At 41.0% G+C, this 18,733-nt stretch overlaps 1 protein-coding gene across 1 annotated transcript in view; it reads right to left on the minus strand.

The window, feature by feature from the left end:
• Nucleotides 1-18,733, minus strand: part of KLF7 (KLF transcription factor 7) — a 92,321-nt gene that overhangs the window by 25,223 nt on the left and 48,365 nt on the right. The window contains exon 2 of the mRNA XM_060782701.2: nt 15,905-16,517. Within this exon, the coding sequence (XP_060638684.2) occupies nt 15,905-16,517 (613 nt within the window). The remainder of the gene's footprint in view (nt 1-15,904; nt 16,518-18,733) is intronic.

Genomic DNA, 18,733 nt, shown 5'->3' on the forward strand with positions numbered 1-18,733 from the left:
TACACTGAACAAGAGGCTCTGTTGCTTTCAAATGGAGTATTGGAGGAGGTGGGGAGTGAAAATGAGAGCTGGGGGTCAATGAGATGGAGAACACAGCCGGAGTTCATAACTACAACCTGAAGCTGCAAAAAAATTGAAACAGTCATAATAAAATTAATTTTTTAAATGATTTCAGTTTAACAGCCTGACTTTCTTAAATGTGTCTTTAATTTATGTAACTGAAAAAGAAAAGCTAAATATCTCACTAATGTATGAAAGTGGTGGAGAATATTTGTCATAGTAGTCCTGTTTTCTTAAAATGAAGAATGATATGTTGGAAGGGTCACATTTAGCAAACCCCAACGAAAGCAAAGATAAGCTATTCAACTCCCATAAGCGCAGTGACGGCTGAAAAACGAAGAGGAGAAACAGGTCAGAAGCCATGTGAGATGAAAGGCAGGAGAAGGTCATTGCAACTAGGCTTCTCCTCAGCATATCTACCCCTGCAGTAATTTGTATCCCAACCGCTCAAAATATCTAGAGGAGAGGGAGCACACAGTCTCTTGTTGCAAGACTTGACAAGTAGATCAATGAGCGTTAAGCCACAGTGCAGGCAGACACAGCGCCAACATACTAAGCTTAATATTATTGCCCGCCTCAGAAGGAGCGCTTAATATAAAGCTCTGACTGGACAGCATTAAGGAGGATAGGATTATATACAACACATCAGAGCAAGAGTTATTCTAACTTCCTATCACCCTAGTAGTCAGGCATATGTTCAGATGCAGTTGGAGTAAAGGGAATTATCAATCATGGATGTAATTGTCATACTGGAAAAAGGTGGGATGTGTACAGTATATGCAATATGTGTGTGTAGATGTACTTCCTATCTTGATAAATCACATTTTACCTGTGTGTTATGTATGTATGTGCATAACACATCTATCCCTAACTATCCATCTATCCATCCCATGCAAATACATCTCTCTGTATTTGCTGTTTTGACTTTTGCAGATTTGATTATTCATGGATTTGATTAAAATCTTTTATTTCCAAATCTCTAAATCCTCTGGTGTGGCTCTATGGGCAACATCTTCCAGTGATGCTGGAGATCCTATGGATTTTTAGTGCAAACACCTCTCTAGGAATCTTTAGATCTTCTAATGTGATTCTATGATCAGCTTCAAGGAGATGTAGACCACAGAATCACGCTAGAAATTCCTAGACAACTGTTCTATTAGGTTTGAAAATAGTAATTTCCTAATTTGTTATTTTTCATTTTGATATTCTCTTGAATATGGTTTTTAACTGTGAATTTTTAAATACTGTTTATATTTAATCCTGTTTTAATGTTTTCATATTTGGATATTTTAAATTGTGTATTCATGCTTTTATGTTAAGACATTTTGAATCCCCTTCAGGAGAGATAAAACGGGCCATAAATATAACAAATGTTTTTACTACTACAGCAACAAAAACAATGGGGGTCTTTTGCCCCAATGGCTAGTGAATGTGAAGGACTGTGTAAAAAACATCCTCACATTCAAGAGGTTTGCAGGTGTAGAAATGACTCTTTGGATCAATTCACACATTCCTTGGTTTCTTAATTCTCATTGGTGGCATTTAATCTATGCAGCAACAGCATGTTCTCCCACATTCATGCTCAATGGTGCAATCATGAGGTTATCTTTATCCATGTGTCAGTAGGATTATCTGCTTTGTGATGACATTTGGTATCTACTGTCCAGGATTCCCCCCCCCCCCCCAAATGTGTCCTAAAAGGAAATATTTAAATGTGTGTGTGTGTGCTGCTTTGGTTGAACTGGATAAACCAAGTGTAGCCTGGTCAGAGTCTGAGTACTCAGAGGATGAGGAAGGGGATGCTGAGATGGAGACTGGGAAATGGCTTGGAGTGTGTTGTGATGGATTCCCATGACCATTCCCAGGTGACTGGAGAAAGCAATATCAGTTCTCATGAGAATCTGATGGAGTTGTAGTCTGAAAGGGATATGGGAGATGAATGTTTTTCCAGATCAAGTCGTCTTGAACTCTGGAGGCAAAATGCTAAACAATGACAGACTAGGTTTTCTCAGCAGCTTAGAGATATGGACATGAAAAGCAGGTGTGTGTGAAGTGATATCATGGGAGGGATTGAGGTCTTTTAGGTGGTTTCTTCTGGTACAATCCTTTGTGAGAGCAACATTGAATTCAAGGGGAAAACAGTTCTCGGTTCCTGTTCTTAGGTTTTGTTTCATGTATCCAAGTTTTCAAGTTTGTTCCTGTTTCTAGTTTCTGTGTGTATTAGGCTGCCTGCCTTGGATCCCCTGCTATCATGTTTATGGATTAATTATGGAGAGTTGTGTTTTAAATGGATTTTGGGCTTCTGAGATTCTTTTGGAATGGATTTTTGAACTTTGAAGCTCCTTAATAAAGTCACTGATTTCTTTATATGCTCATCTTTTAATAAACTTTATCTTACTGGGCTATTTGGACATAGTGTGGTGTATGGTGGGAAAGGTGGTTCAGGGCTCAAGTATAACAACAAGGAAAAGAAGCCTGAATTGTGTGTGTGTTTTTCCCATTTAAGTACCCACAACAGCCTTGGCATAGTGCTGACTATATTTTGAAGCATCAAAGGGAATGTAAAAATGAAGAAAACAAGACTCTCCTTCTAAGGTTAGCAAAAAAAATGGCTTTTACTAAGTAGGAAGAGCCTCAAAAGGTTTGAAAGCAACACTCTCGATCCTTTCGCCTCCCACCCCCTGCCTGCTCCTAAGAAAGAAAGGATTCATTTCCCAACAGAAAGCACACTGAGAAAGCATACATTATCCCCCCACTGTCCCTGCTTGAAAAGGACAAAGCTTCCTCACTTCCAATTTCTCTTAAAACCTATTCTTACAAGCTTAGCAGAGAAAGGAGCTGGAGGCACCTGATGTGTGCTCAAAACAGAAGGATTTGGGGGCCGTTTGTGGGGGGATGAGGGGACACAGGTGCCAGGCCTTTTGTAGCATGTACACTTCTGCTCCATTAATTGCTGACATATCCTCATCCCCCCTCCCCGAAAAATGGCCTCTGGCTCCCGGCAGCTCTCGTTGCCCATCTCGGACCCTTCCCTCGGGAGAACAGCAGAGCGGCAGGTCCAGACTGGTCTCCAGCAGCAACACCAGCAGCACAAGTAGACAATTAGGTGCCAGGAAAAAAAGGGGGGGGGAGAAAGAGAGAGAAGATGCAGTTGCCTAGCAACCAAACAGCAGAAACAGCTGTGGAGCAGGCCTGGACTGGTACCCAGCCCCTGACAAGCTAGCCAATTAGCACGCCGTATTTAATACGGATGCGGTTTCCTAGCGACAGGATGCACAAGTCCACCTGCTGCTCACTTTCCTCGTATTCTCCCCCATTCGAACCATTACTCCCCCTGCCTCCATCAGCCTTGCCTTAATTGACATCTCTTTGCTGCCTCAAATTGCCATTATTTTCTGTCCCGAGAGAGGTTAGGAGAACTTTTTAAAAAATCAGTAATAAGAGCATTTAGTTTCAAATTCACTTTAGTGCTAAGAGCTCCGGATGCATGACAAGGCAACAGCTGCAGAAGCAAGAGATAAGGAGCAGGGCGATGGAGAGATTGCAGTTCATTGTGTTCAGATTTTCCTTGGCTGCAGTAACAATACTGCCATCATCATTTACTGCATTTTATTCAGGCTTCCAAAAGATAGCCATTGCTCTTTCTCTATGTGTATATTGTATATACATATAATATTTATAATAATACTAGCGGTCCCCTGCCACGCGTTGCTGTGGCCCAGTCTCATGATCTGGAAAATAAAGTAATGAGAAAGTGTTGGTTTCTAATATACTGTATGTAATGCTTGTGGGTTAAAAGTATTTCTTGTTGTTTCTTTGTCAGTGTTGATGTGGGGAGTGTCTGGTTTGTCTACTTCGGAACATGCAACATATAATTGTCCTTCTTTAGGGGTCCCTTTCAAATCTATACTATATCTGTCATATGTGTGTGTGTGTATGTGTGTGTGGATCATATATATCTATCTGTATCTATGATTGGTTGGTTCTTTGTCAGGAGGGCTTTGATTATGTTTTCTTGCCCTGGTGAAGGGAGTTGGACTCGATGGCCTTAAGTATTTTCTGTTGGTCATGGGGTTCTGTGTGGGACGTTTGCCCCAGTTCCATCGTTGGTAGGGTTCAGAACGTTCCTTGATTGTAGGTCAACTATAAATCCCAGTAACTACAACTCCCAAATGTCAAGGGCTATTTTCCACAAACTCCATCTGTGTTCATATTTGGGCATATGGAATATTTGTGCCAAGTTTGGTCCAGATCCATCATTGTTTGAGTCCACAGTCCTCTTGGATGTAAGGGAACTACAACTCCCAAACTCAAGGCCAATGCCCACCAAACCCTTCCAGTATTTTCTGTTGTTTATGGGAGTTCTGTGTGCCAAATTTGGTTCAATTCCATCGTTGATGGAGTTCAGAATGCTCGTTGAGTGTACGTGAACTATAAATCCCAACAACTACAACTCCAAAATGACAAAATCATATTTTTTTTGAGTGATGGTCACTCCTGGTGTTGTGAGACGTTTTGTTGCCAAATTTGGTGTGATTTCGTTCATTGGTTCTTTTGTTTTTAAGGTACAGAGCATTTATATAGATAGATAGATATAAAATATTTATAATAATATAATATAATGCAATATAATCTAATAATGTATTATAATTATATATTTCTATTACATGTAATATTACTAATAATATTGCAATATTTAATATATTTAATACTAATATTTTACTATACTAACTTAATATGTTGTATGTATATCTATCTTGTAAACTGCTCCGAGTCCCCTTTGGGGTGAGAAGGGTGGCAAATAAATATAAATAAATACATAAATGTGCAATTATTAAATATTTTGTGTATTTCCACTTTATGAACCAAGAGATAAAGCGATATCTTGTGGATTTCCACTTTGTAAAAGAAACATCAAGCTGCAGAGAGTATTCTTGCATATCTGAATAGACAGAAGGGGTAAAAGAAGAAGAAAAAGAAAAAAAGTGTGGGGGTATGCAACTGATATTCAGTGCTGAAACCACTGGCCTTTATTCACAGAGTCATGGACGCAGCAGAAGCGCACACATAGGCTGCTGTACTGAGACAAGCTCCACATGAGGCTGTCGCATCTGCACACTCTTAGCACCTGAATCAGATGGACTGCGCTAGTGATTCTCTATACCAACACCACACACACATTCCTGGCAACACTTGGCACACAGAAAGGACTGGCTTTAGCTGTATGATTGTACCCTTTCCAACCCAAAATGTTCAAGCAGCTTAATCTTAAGATTAGATGTTTGTTGAGCCCAATTATCATCAGGCTCTCTCCAGGTTGACAGGGCGTTCACACCACCTTCCACCTGCCATCGGGAAAATGTGCTCTGTGAGAAATGTGTACTTTAACACTCGCTATAGACCCTTCGCATGTGACATTTTGCTGATGCAATAATCAGTGCATCTCCATGACATATAGGTATATCTTAACAAACAGTGCATAGGCTTGCTTAACATGAAATGCCATTTGAGATCATGTTTCTATATCCTATCATATCCCAGTCATTTCCAGTGGAAAGCTATTAGGCTCACTTTTGTTACGTTATCTAGTACCCTGTAAGGTGGTGTACATCTTAAAACAAAGGCCCTTTTATTTTGAGGAAAATATAGATCAGAATAAAGAACATTCGACCTTCCAGATGTTGGTGAACTACTGCTGCCATCATACCTTGTAATTGGCTAGTGTGCGTAAGGCTTATGGAAACAGGAGCACAAAATATAGAGGGCCACATGCCTGTCAGTGCAACTATTGACTCATATTTTCAAGCTGTGGATGGTGGAATCCATTGATGGAGAATCTATGTATACCAAGGGTGGGCCATACATAACTTTCTTGAAGGAATTTGGTGAAAATGCTAAAGGAATAGAGAGCCCACGTCCTAACTTATAACTTCTTCTTGCACAATCGATGGCCAAGATAAGAGGGGCAGAATATCCCCATCTATATAAATAAAAATGTAAACTACTGAACAAATTGACACCAAATTTAGACACAATACATCTATGAGGCCAATGAGTGACCATCACTCATAAAAAACACTCAAAAACACAGTGGAAGGGAATTAAAAAGCAAAAAAAAAGCAAAAAGATGCTACAGCGCATGCGCAAAACGATGCCCCCAGCAAACAAAACACACAATAGTATATTTACACTCTCTTCCGGACTACAGTTCCCAGCATCGCCTAGACCAGGCCCTTTAGGAGAGGAGGATGATCCAAATGCACTGCTTCCAAGATGCAAGCTTTCTTCTCCTTGGATTTATTTGAGAGCATTCCAATCCTTGCATATTTCCTATTCCTGGACTGCAACTCCCAGCAATCCTCCACATAGATAGATTAGATAGAGATAGGTTGGTAGGTAGATCGATCGATCAATAAGGAGGACTGCTGGGAGTTGCAGCCCAAGAACAGGTATAGAAGGAAGAAAGAGAAGAAAGAGGAAGGGAAAGAAAAGGAGGGAAAGGGAAGAAAAGAGGAGAGGAGAAAGGAAAAAGGGGAAGGAAGGAGAGAAACAAAGAAGGAGAGAAAGAGGGAGGGAACGTTGGCCACAGTAACGTGTGATGTGTACAGCTAGTGTTTTTTAAAAAGTATTTTTATTAAGTAAATAATAACATAATTTAGGACTAGGTAATAGATATTGCATATACATATTATATACAATGGCGCATATCTATACTATCTATTCACCTCTTTAGAATGTTATTATTCTTTTCACTTTTCCCCCTCCCCGACCACATTTTCCTCTATACCTTTATATTCAACTATGGACACCATTTTCTTAGTCTTTGTATATTTTTTGTATTGGTTTCATCACTTTCTATCCATTCCATGTAGATCCACCATTTCTCATAAATTTCTTCTGTCTTGTCCTCCTGCACATCACCTCGAGTTATGCATGCTATAATATCTGATAGTTCTTGATCAAACAGATATTCCAGTATTCCATATTCCATCCTTCTCTCCACATACTCGTACCACCTTGCCTGCTAAAATCATTTTTCTAAATAAATTTGGGGGGGGGGGGGGGTGGTTTTGCATTGATCTTTTTGTTTCTAAGTATTCCCATTAACATAAAGTCCATACTTACCTGGATTGGTATTTTAAATAAGTTCTAAATTTTCTTTACTATTTCCCCCCAGAAAATTATTGTCCTTGGGCATTCCCACCACATGTGGGGCAGGATATCCCCATGTATAGCTCCCTTTCATTCCTCATTCCCTCTTGTAAATTATCCTGGCTCCATGCTCTGAGAACTCTAGACTGCAAATCCCAACAGGGAGCAGCTAGTCATACACTCACACACGCACAACATGAATTCTCCTCTCTGGGGCTGAGCTCACTGTCTGCATGCTTATTACTTGCCTCTTTATTGCATCAGTTCTTCCAGACTTCTACCCTGTTTTGTATCCCTTTGCTCCAAGGGCGCTTTCCACATCCACACATTTGTGGAAATGAGCACTGCTCCATCCAAGAGCTTGCTCTAGGTCTCCAACAAGGCTTGTATTATAGCAGCAGCTGCGCTAAGCTTTCTACAAGGAGAAAAAAAATCTCCTTCACTTAATTTTTAAAGCATATTTTTTCATCAAGACATCTTGCTGCCCATCTTAGACAATGACGAATTTACACACTTTTATTGGTGCTTTTGTTTGATCTAAATTAGCTCTCCTTCTGTCACTTGCCTCATTGCCATTTGCTGAGATGGGACTGAAAAATTATCTCTCCACTTCTTTAGGAGCCAAACTGTCACTGCGAGATGAAGAATCTGCTGCACAATTAAAAGGGGACAAACGTGTTAAAGCTGGATTTATATCCCCAGATAATTAAATCTCTATTCTATTTCAGATCTGCCTCACACCCATGAACTGGGTGCTCTTTCACCCTTAACTGCAGACTTCACCTTTTCCTGCACTTCAAGTTCTCTTTCACACATTATCTTCACATGTGACAAGCGGCTCCTCCATTTTACTCCAGGCCAAGAGCTGGTTCCACCTTTTTACACATTTGTCTTTAACGACAGCTCCTTGGCACAACATAAATTAACACCATAACTTTTTGAAAAATCCTGCAGTTAACTGGGACAAAAATAGAAGACTGCTTCTTGTTCTCCATTGAATTAACCCTCTTCCTGTACATAGTGGCTCAACTGAAGAGCTAAACTTTGCTCTTCTTCCTCTTGGAAGAGTCACAAAAGCCAAACGATGCCTCTTCATGCCAAGGCATATAATAGATCCATCCAATACAAAAATGTCTACATTGCACTGAGTAGAAATCAATCGTGCTGACTTGCAGTGGCTCTCTTTAGAGTTTTAGCTATATGCCAAAGGCCAAACCTCTGACTTTCCACATACAAAAGCATGTGTGTATGTTATAGAAATCTCTTCTCCTTCTCATCTGAGGGCCCTTCCACAGAGCCATATAACCCATATAATCCACAATATCTGCTTTGAACTGGGTTACCTGAGTCCACACTGCCATATATTGCAGTTCAAAGCAGATAATATAGGATTTTATTCAGCTGTGTGGAAGGGGCCTAAGTATCTTTTGAAGCCATTTCCTTCAACCCCACTCCATCCCATTAGATTTGATTAGATTGCCATGTTCTTCCTTCACCCTGGTCTATACAACATCATCCTATGGCATCTTTATCTACAGTTTGGCTCTTTTTGATGAAAAGACAGGAGTGGACAAAATGCATGTTTGTTTTTGATCGGCTGTTTAGCTGAACTGACAACAGAACGGGGCAAAAATGTTTTTCCTAGAAGTCTTTTACACAGTTTAACTTTTAAAAAACACCCTTTTCTTTAAAAAGACCCCACTTTCCAGTGATTCCTTGCTATTTGTGTGATACTTTTGGCAGTCCGTGTGGCCCCTTCATGCCAAGGTATACTGGAAAACCGGCTCCCAGATACACTATAGTTACCCATTTATGGAACATCACAAATGCATGTTGGTATTGACCTCAACAGATGAGACCTTTCCAATAGGACATCTCTCTTCGTGAGATCCGACTACTTGTTTTCACAATGGGCCCTAAAGCAAATCAAGCCAGAACTCTCCCTAGAAGCAATAATCACTAAAACTGCTGTACTTTGGCCATGTCATGACAAGATAGAAATGCCTACTGCCAGTCGCTTCTGGTGTGAGAGAATCAGACATCTACAAAGACATTGCCCAGGGGATTCCCGGATGTGTTACAATTTTTCGGGGAGGCTTCCCTCATGCAAATGTGGAGAAGAGCAAACCACAGACCAACTACAATGTATTCTAAGTCCTGCAACATGCACAATGGAGGACCTTCTCACAGCAACACCAGAGGCACTCCAAGTAATCAGCTTCAGGTCAAAAGAAATCTGGTATAATGCCAAGTTTGTAACTTTGTGTTTTTTTAAAAAAAATGCATTATAACTGTATCCTCCATTTGCTTCTGACACGATAAATAAAACTAGAAATTCCAATAATGATTGGTATGGCAGAAAGCAGTAGGAAAATATGAAGACTGGATTCTGGATGGATAAACTCAACCAAGGAAGACACAGCCCCGAGCCTGCATGACCAGAGAAGAGCTGTTGAGGACTGGATGACTGGGATGACTGGGAGATCTCTCACTCATGGTGTTGTTATAAGTCACAATCAACTTGAGGGCAGTTAACAACAAAAGGCATACACTGTCAGCCAGAACTGAATTGTCCAACTAGCAGCACCTCTCCAAGAATAGAGGTATTTTCCTGACCTGTGAACAGCTATTCTTTTTGAAACTAGAGAAAGCAAGGGTTCAATCTGGGATGCACTGTATGCAAGCAACATACTCTACCTCTGTAAATCCTGTCCCTTTTTTCCCCCGCCCCCCCCCCCCTTCCAACATTTTATGCAATATACTATGGCTTTTGCAGTTAAGCCTGTAGAGGAATGCATGTGGAACTTCATCATTCAATGTCAGCCAATGGGGGGAAATTAACCCTCCTATTCTATCACCCTCTCAGCTAATCTGATCAGGTCATCATCAGAGTTCAGCTGCTTGGTATACATTTCTTCTACTCTGTGGCTACTACTGTTGAGATGAAAACCCATCCACCTCCTGTTCAAGGGAAAAGGGAGGGATGGGGGGGGGGGGGAGAGAGAGAAGGATCTTTGTCCTTTGGCTCTATGGTAGAAGTGCAAAGCAATTCAGGCACAGAGAGCTTTCTCTTCCCCGGCACATGAGAGAGAGCTACTCACAGCCAAGGGAGAAAAATAATATCTCACAATCCAGTTCAGCTGTCACCCAAGCCAAGTGGCTGGCAGCCATTGGCACTGCCAAGCACGTTCACAATTGACAGTGTATTGCACTGATGACAGTTCCAAGAAGCTACGGCTGTGTGCTGAGACAAAGGACCCAGCAAAATGACTGCCTCATGTCTATAATCTTGGGTAGGTGCACTCGGGACCTTTACAATACACCCCAAAATTTCCAAGCCACGCCCCTTTAATACTTCCTATTTTGGTTTTGGTGGCAATTCAGCTACGTACTTGCATAAGTAATGCTAGCTTTATTGTTTAAAAAGATCAGTCAGTAGAGATTGAAAGAGAGAAGCCGTGTAAACATAAGCACAGCTGTTCTGGGTCAGACTCTAACTCTGCCCAGCTCAAAATCTACCCTACGTATTCAGACTCAAGAATTCAAACAGAGAGGAATAGAGCGCTTCAATGCCAGAAAGTAGACCATTAAGGCGTCAGAGACATTTTAAATATAGAATGAGTGGCCTGCATATATTTTCTAATAGCTCTCATTACTCTCTTTATGTTTTTGAGACTGAAATGTGTAGCACATATCCTAGAGCAGACCTCTGGGTAACAGCGTATATCTGGCACTGGATTCAAATTCCTTGTGTTTAGAAATGGAAAGAATGGGAAACAGATTGTGTGGCTGAGTCTGCAGATCATTTGGCGAAGTAACCTTTATCCTAAGTGTGTGCTTGGTCCCTTAGCCCCTATTGCACTTGGTTCTAAACCGCAGGCCAAGAGTTTTGATAGAAGGCAATCTGATCCTGCAGAGAACCAGAACTGACCATACCCTCTTCCAGTCCCCAATGCTCATTTCATTGCTCAGTTCTGATCAGATATTGGCACAATGGAATGACAATGCATCATACAAAAACTCCAGCCTGATGTGACAACCTCACCATAAGTTTTGAGCAATAAAATGGTAAACTTATTTAAAAGGTACCTTTCAAAGTTGCTTGACTGTATCAGTGTATTAACCATCAATGAAGAGAGTATCCCCAGCACACTTAATTCTGAGTAAGTGTATTATTTACACCAGAATTAAACCTCTTCAAGGGTTTGATATGTGTGCATGTACATGCACATTTGTCTCCATAGGGGCAAATGGAATCACTGACAAAAACAAATAATTGATTGCATTATAGGTTTTTCCCATGCTAAACAATTACCCAAAGTGCTCAGAGGCTCTAAAACAGGTTTAATCTAAACTGAAAGCTTTTAGCTAGCAGTAGGAGTGGGATGAGAAGATGTTCTAGTAATGAGTCCTTAGCTTGCCCAGCTGCTAGTCTGGGCACCTGTGTGTAGAGTAAGGAAGGAGAAAAAGTATAAATGGGAGAATTTTTCTGAGTAAGCTATCAAAGCTGAGAAGCAGAAATGACAGGATAGCTTCCTACATCCACACAAATATGCCATGAACAGAAAGAGATGGGGATCTGTATTATATAAGTTGACATGGCATATGGTAACATGCTTCTTAACCATTATTTGAGTAAGAAGACATGCATGTTATCAACATTTGACCAGTGAAACAGCATATATATATCTTGGCTATGAATATGTTATAAATAGTGCCACCTTTCATCCACACAGTCATAATTTTTTTTAAAGTTAGTGTTTTGCATGTGGGCAGAGGACGCAGAAATTGTTGGGTTGCTGCTCAAAATTACTTGCTCTACTACAAATGCTATAGAAAGAAAGGTTTAGTTTGACTTCCTACATCTTCAGGAGATGCATTTCACTGAAAACTTTTAAAAGATGCTTTCACTTCACCAGTTCTTTGTTGTTGAATTCATCATGCATTTAACATAATTTTTCTAGTATTTATTTTGGGCTCAGGTTTCAACTGATGTCATTCTATGCAACTGCACAAAAAGAACTGATATATAGCACTCTGACAGTTCTCAAACTTTATTTGCATTATTTCATTATGGAAATACAGCCTTACATATATCCATATTGCACATTCAGGACTTCAGATTCAGTAACTGAGTGCAGATATCCTTTAAGCCATGCCAACACAAGCAGAAATTATACTTGGCATGTTGCAATGGTAAGTCATAGTTTGGAGGACCACACCAATTTTAGAGTCCAGTGGACCATTAAGACATGATAAAAACACTCATGAATCTGAGTGCTAAGAAGACGAAAAACAAAAGATAAGCAACTATAATCCATGGCTTGCTTTTTCAAATTATGGAGCTTATAACTTGATGTGGATACAGTCAAGGCAAACCATAGTCTTGCGTGGTATAAAAACCTAGCTAGTGGCTTGTCTGAGACCACCTTGAAAAGTGGATAGTTGAGATAGTTAGGAACACTAAGCCACAGTACCACGTCAATTATAGTCTATAGTGGTTGGCCCCTTCCTTTAAAATAGTATGTCTCTTATTAATTTATTTCACAACTTCAATAAATTTATATTGAGAGGTGGAAACCCTATACCTAGGGACTCTTCTGTATTGAGACAGGATAAATGGCTTACATGTATCACTATCAAAGACAATAACACAATGGAAACTGACACAGCACCTCCTCTGGAAACCAAGAACAGTTTAGCATTGAGTAGAATTGTATCATCCTTATAATGTAAGTTGCAGAACACCAATTATAGAAACTGTGATGTAGTTGCTGGAAAGTCTCTAAGTAACAGGGAATCGATGGTTATTTCTTTTCTCTCCCTAGGGACTACACTACCACAGAATTCATATAGAGGCATTGGTTGCATAATTCCACGTTCGTACCAAAATCCCACTCCGATCAATTGCCCCACACATGGGGCATGGGAGCTTTTCCAAACAAATAGATGCTTGGTGTACAAACTAATATGGAATTGTTCCTTGGCAGGACATGCCTCTCTGAATATCTGAAATCAGATATTTGACTTTCTAGAGTGAAAATATATAGTTTGAGCAGAGGGTGTAGCATGGATATCAGAGTACTAAATTATGAGAGTGTCACCTGGATTCAAATTTGTGATCTTTGTTATTATTAGCAGAATGACCTCTCAACCCTGCAACTGGAATATAGGAAGAAATACTGACCTAGCTTACAATGTTACTTCTCAGAGCAGAATGGACACAAAAGGCCAGGCAGAGTTTTACAGTTTTACAGCAATGGTGGAAGAAAATTGCACCAATGACAGAATAAAATGGCAACACAAAATTAGTCTCCAAAGTAATGTATCCCTAGATGAGGATGAACATCATTTTCATGTTTCCCTCTCATTTCTCTCCAATCCCTTTTGAATTCTGGAAAACACTTTAAGAGGCTTTCAGAGCCTTCTTAAGAAATATTCCAATTGGGAGGAAATATCAGTATCCCAAATATAAAGCACAATATTCTCTCATCAAATGGCACTTCTTTCATACATACTTTAGTAAACAAATTTATAAACCATGTTTGTGAGTTAGAGCTCTTTCCCATCCATAGTAATCCATCTCATGTGAAAGTAGGAATTGAGCAAACAATGTGATGTGGCAGCAAAAAAGCCACTGGGAATTTGGCCTACATAAATAGGAGTATAGTGTCTAGATCCAGGGAAGTCATGCTCTCCCTCTATTCTGCCTTGGTTAGACCACATCTGGAATACTGTGTCCAATTCTAGGCACCACAATTGAAGGGAGATGGTGACAAGCTGGAATGTGTCCAGAGGAGGGCAACTAAAATGATCAAGGGTCTGGAGAACAAGCCCTATGAGGAGCTGGGCATGTTTAGCCTGAAGAAGAGAATGCCATGTATAAAATATGTGAGAGAAAGTCATAGGGAAGAGGGAGCAAGCTTTTTTTCTGCTGCCCTGGAGACTAGGACACAATGGAACAATGGCTTCAAACTACAAGAAAGGAGATTCCACCTGAACATGAGGAAGAACTTTCTAACTGTGGGAGCCGTTCAGCAGTGGAACTCTCTGCCCTGGAGTGTGGTGGAGGCCCCTTCTTTGGAGGCTTTTAAACAGAGGCTGGATGGGCATCTGTCGGATGGCCATCTGTTGGGGTGCTTTGAATACAATTTTCTTGGCAGGGTGTTGGGCTGGATGGCACATGAGGTCTCTTCCAACTCTATGATTCTATGAATTGTTCAAGTGTATCCATGTGTGTGTGCTTGGCTTGCAAATGGAAAGAAATCTGATAGGTTGTTAACATCTAACTCATTTCAAAAATTGGTCCAGACTCTCATGGGCCTGTACTGAACTCAAACAGATTGCAATTTTTGGAAAAGGTGTGTTTACATCTCTGTGCAGCCTATTTTTGAAGCCACCTGCGCCTCTATATTCTCTATTCTTCTGATACACAAATAGTAGAATGCTTACCATACATTTTTCTATTCTGTATAACCCAGTTGTGATATTTATATTACTTGACATCAAACAAAGATATATATTCTAGCCTTTTACAAAGCTTCTGTTTCAAAGTGCCTTCACAGCCTCATGAATATGAAAAACTGAGGTAGAGTGGGACGAGCAGTCTGCTAACAAATGTTATCTTCCATGTAACAGTTAAAGGCAGTGAGAAGCCAAATTCAGAATCACAGAGTTGGAAGAGGCCACATGGGCTATCTAGTCCAACCCCCTGTCATGCAGGAGAAAAAAAAACAAAGTAGCCATGACAAATGGCCATCCAGCCTCTGTTTAAAAGTTTCCACAACACTCCAAGGCAGAGAGTTCCACTGTTGAACACCTTGTATGGTCAGAAGTTCTTCCTAATGTTCAAGTGGAATCTGCTTTCCTGTAATTTGAACTCATCATTCCTAGTCCTAGTTTCAAGGGCAGCAGAAAACAAGTCTGCTCCCTCTTCCTTATGACATCCTTTTCCATATTTATACATGGCTATCCTGTCTCCCCTCAACCTTCTCTTCTGCAGGTTAAACACAGCCAGTTCTTTAAGATGCACCTCATAGGGCATGGTCTCTAGACCCTATATTTATTTATATAATATTGTATAGCATTAATATATTGAACGCAGGCATCCAAACAGTTTTAAGGTACACTAGATTCTTTAGCAGTTCAGATTTTTGAGAATAAGGAGTGTTTCTTCAATGTTTATCTTAAAGACAGCAACAGTCTCCTATTAGTTAAGCTGCTTCGCTATGTGAAATGCAGGAGGTAACTGTTATAAAGCTGGAAAGATAATGGTCAAGTAGTTCAGATGTAATTCTTTAAAAGAATGCACAGAAACACAAATATATGCTATGCCAGAGGTCCCCTGTCTAAGAAACACAGGTCAGTCAGAACTAACTAATGGTTGAAAGGAATTCTCCCATTCCAAACCTTTCACCCAAGTGACGTGAATGATTTTTCATATTTCCAGCGGTTTTGGGAATTCTGAGCTGTGCTCCAATTGTGGAAAAACATGAGAACTGTGTGAGATTAGATTAGCAAGGTCATTCTCAGACAGAAAGTTCACATCCCATTGTGACAAAAACACACAGCGCATCACATCAATCCATCCTCCAGGAACCAAGACCTAGAATTGTCACCTGGGGATCACAGTCCCAAATACAAAATGTGACAAATAAATGAAAGCGAAACCCAAAACATCCAAAGCAAGTACCTGTGTGAGTCCTCTGGTGCGCTTTTAAGTGTGAACTCTTTGTATAAACCTTTCGGCATCCATTAAATTGGCATCGATGAACCCTCTTCTTGTTTTCTGGGGATGCATCGGCCCCTGCCCCTCCTTGCTCACTGTCACTGAGCACACATTTTGTGGTGTTATTTGGTGCCACTATGCCAACCTTTACAGGGCTGAGGGCAGATCTCTTTGCCACCAGTTTCAGGGTGACTGTGCCATCAGTTACAGCAGAGACAGTTTGTGAGGTTTTTACCAGGTGACGACTGAGCTCTGGCGAGGAAGGAGGCGTCAATGAGGTCACAGCGTTGAGTTGGGCCTGGTTGACAGCAGTATGGCCCTCCGTGGAGGATCTGGTTGGCTGCAAGCTGAGGCAAGTCTCAGACAATAGCTTGTCCCGGGAGAGAATAACGTCTATGTTGGCATTTTTGTCACAAGTACTCATGTCTACCGGTAACAACAGGGGGTCCAATCGCGGGATACCGTCTTCTGTACCCGGAGCTGAGGGAGAATGGAGAAAACACTCCAAGTCCTCACCAAAGCTTTCTGAGATCTTCCTGGGCTCTGTCTGAAGATAGCGTTCCAACTCAAGGCATGTCTGCAGAGACAGAAGGAGGAAGAAGCCATCATTAGATGGTTAAATACAACAAGATCCCCTGCCAAAAATCTAATGAGTGAATATGTCAGAAATCCTACTGGAGGAATAATGAAGTCAGGCCAAAATAATCATAAGGAAAGAAATGCAGTGAGGCATTATCCCTATCATAAAACCGGGCATTGTGACATTATCCACACAACAAAAACTATGAGTGTCATTTTCTTCATTTTCTATTCTGTTTCCTGGGATTTCTATATATTGAAATACCTGAATTGTAGAGAAGGAAGAAGGGGAACACACACGCAAAAGAAAGGGCTCTTTCCAGTTGCTTAGCAACCAAAGGAGAAATCACATATCAACCCCCAAATGTTAGCAAAGTGCTCCACAATCAGTTCGGAGGCAAACCCTCAATGCAAAGCAACAGCATTTTTTATTAGCTGCCTTGGATGATTTCAGCAGACATACAAGACTACAAATATGTTAAACAAACAAATAAATAAACATATTCTTTCCAGCCTTCCTTTTGCAGACCAGTACAACATCCATCTGGAAACTGAAGCATGACTGCAGAAGTCAAGAATTGTATTTCTTAGGCCTGTAGGGAAAGCCATTTACAGTCAGGCTGAGACAGAAGTCAAGACAAAACTCTGACCCATAACTGTATGGCACTCAGCTTTTAAAATAGAAGACACAGCACCAAAAAAAAAAAAAGTCCAGACACATTTAAGATGGAGTAAAGATGGTCTATTTAATCCTTTCCTCTCATGATTTTCCTATCCAAAATGGCTTTCCCCATAAGACATTTGTAGGCTCAGGGGTGGGTGGGGGCTTCTACATCACTGGAATAACCCAAAAGACTGTGGTACTGTGTCCAAATGAAAATTAAAACCCCACACTGCTGCCTCACACCCCATAGACCCTTACTGGCCTATCTTTGCGTCCGCTTTGAGTCGCCTGAGGGCTGAGAAAAGCAGTATAGAAATAAAGTAAATAAATAAATCTTCATAACTGCACATAGGTAAAGGTTTTCCCCTGACATTAAGTCCAGTCGTGTCTGACTCTGGGGGGTGGTATTCATCTCCATTTCTAAGCCAAAGAGCCGGCGTTGTCCGTAGACACCTCCAAAGTCATGTGGCCGGCATGACTGCAAGGAGCATCGTTACCTATTGATCTACTCACATTTGCATGTTTTCGAACTGATAGGTTGGCAGAAGCTGGGGCTGACAGTGAGTGCTCATGCCACTCCCCGGATTTGAACCTGCGACCTTTCGGTCAACAAGTTCAGCAGCTCAGTGCTTTAACCCACTGCACCACCGGGGGCTCCTAACTGCACATACATATGCCTATATAGTACATAAGCAGGGCATTTTAATTCCAATTTTGCTGGGACTGAGATACTGCTAGTCAAATCACACAGAATCATAGAGCTGGAAGAGACCTTGTGGGCCATCCAGTCCAACCCCCTGCCAAGAAGCAGGAAAATCACATTCAAAGCACCCCTGACTGAAGCATGACTGCAGAAGTAAAGAGTCAGCAGAACTGCCAGGTTTGGCTAGTTAGACTGTATTCACATTTAGTTCATCTAAAAGATGCCTGGGCATCAGTGCTTAAAGCCGGAGCCCATTGTGCCAGGAGGACTACTTGACCGAAAGGTCAGTGGTTTGAATCCAGGGAGTGGGGTGAGCTCCCATCTGTCAGCTCCAGCTTCCCATGCGGGGACATGAGAGAAGCATCCCACAAGGATAGTAAAACATCCCGGCATCCCCTGGCCAATATCGTTGCAGACAGCCAATTCTCTCACACCAGAAGTGACTTGCAGTTTCTCAAGTCATTCCTGACATGGGTAAAAAAGTGCTTAAAGCTGCCTGACTTCCATTTTAGGAAAACGTTATGCTTTATGGGGTTGTGAAATGAATTCCTGGCCAGAGAAAGATGTGAAATGCAAGGCCAGCTAAGCAGGCAGGCTCTTTAAAGCCTCATAGCCCATCCATTTACACTAGTCAGCTTTTTAGCTATTTTTGAAACTGGAACCAATGCAGATTGCTAAGGAAATGCAGCAAGACGACCAAGTTTGTTATCACCAAAATAGCCAGAGGATACCTAAGAAGCAGAGTCCAAACTCACAAATCCTCTTCCTCATAATGAAACATTCACCTTCTTTTTATGTAGCCCCCAGAGTAGGAAACATGAGGCTTACTCCAAAAATATATAGCACA

Source organism: Anolis sagrei, chromosome 1 (genome assembly GCF_037176765.1).
Source record: "Anolis sagrei isolate rAnoSag1 chromosome 1, rAnoSag1.mat, whole genome shotgun sequence".
NCBI classification, from domain to species: Eukaryota; Metazoa; Chordata; class Lepidosauria; order Squamata; family Dactyloidae; genus Anolis; species Anolis sagrei.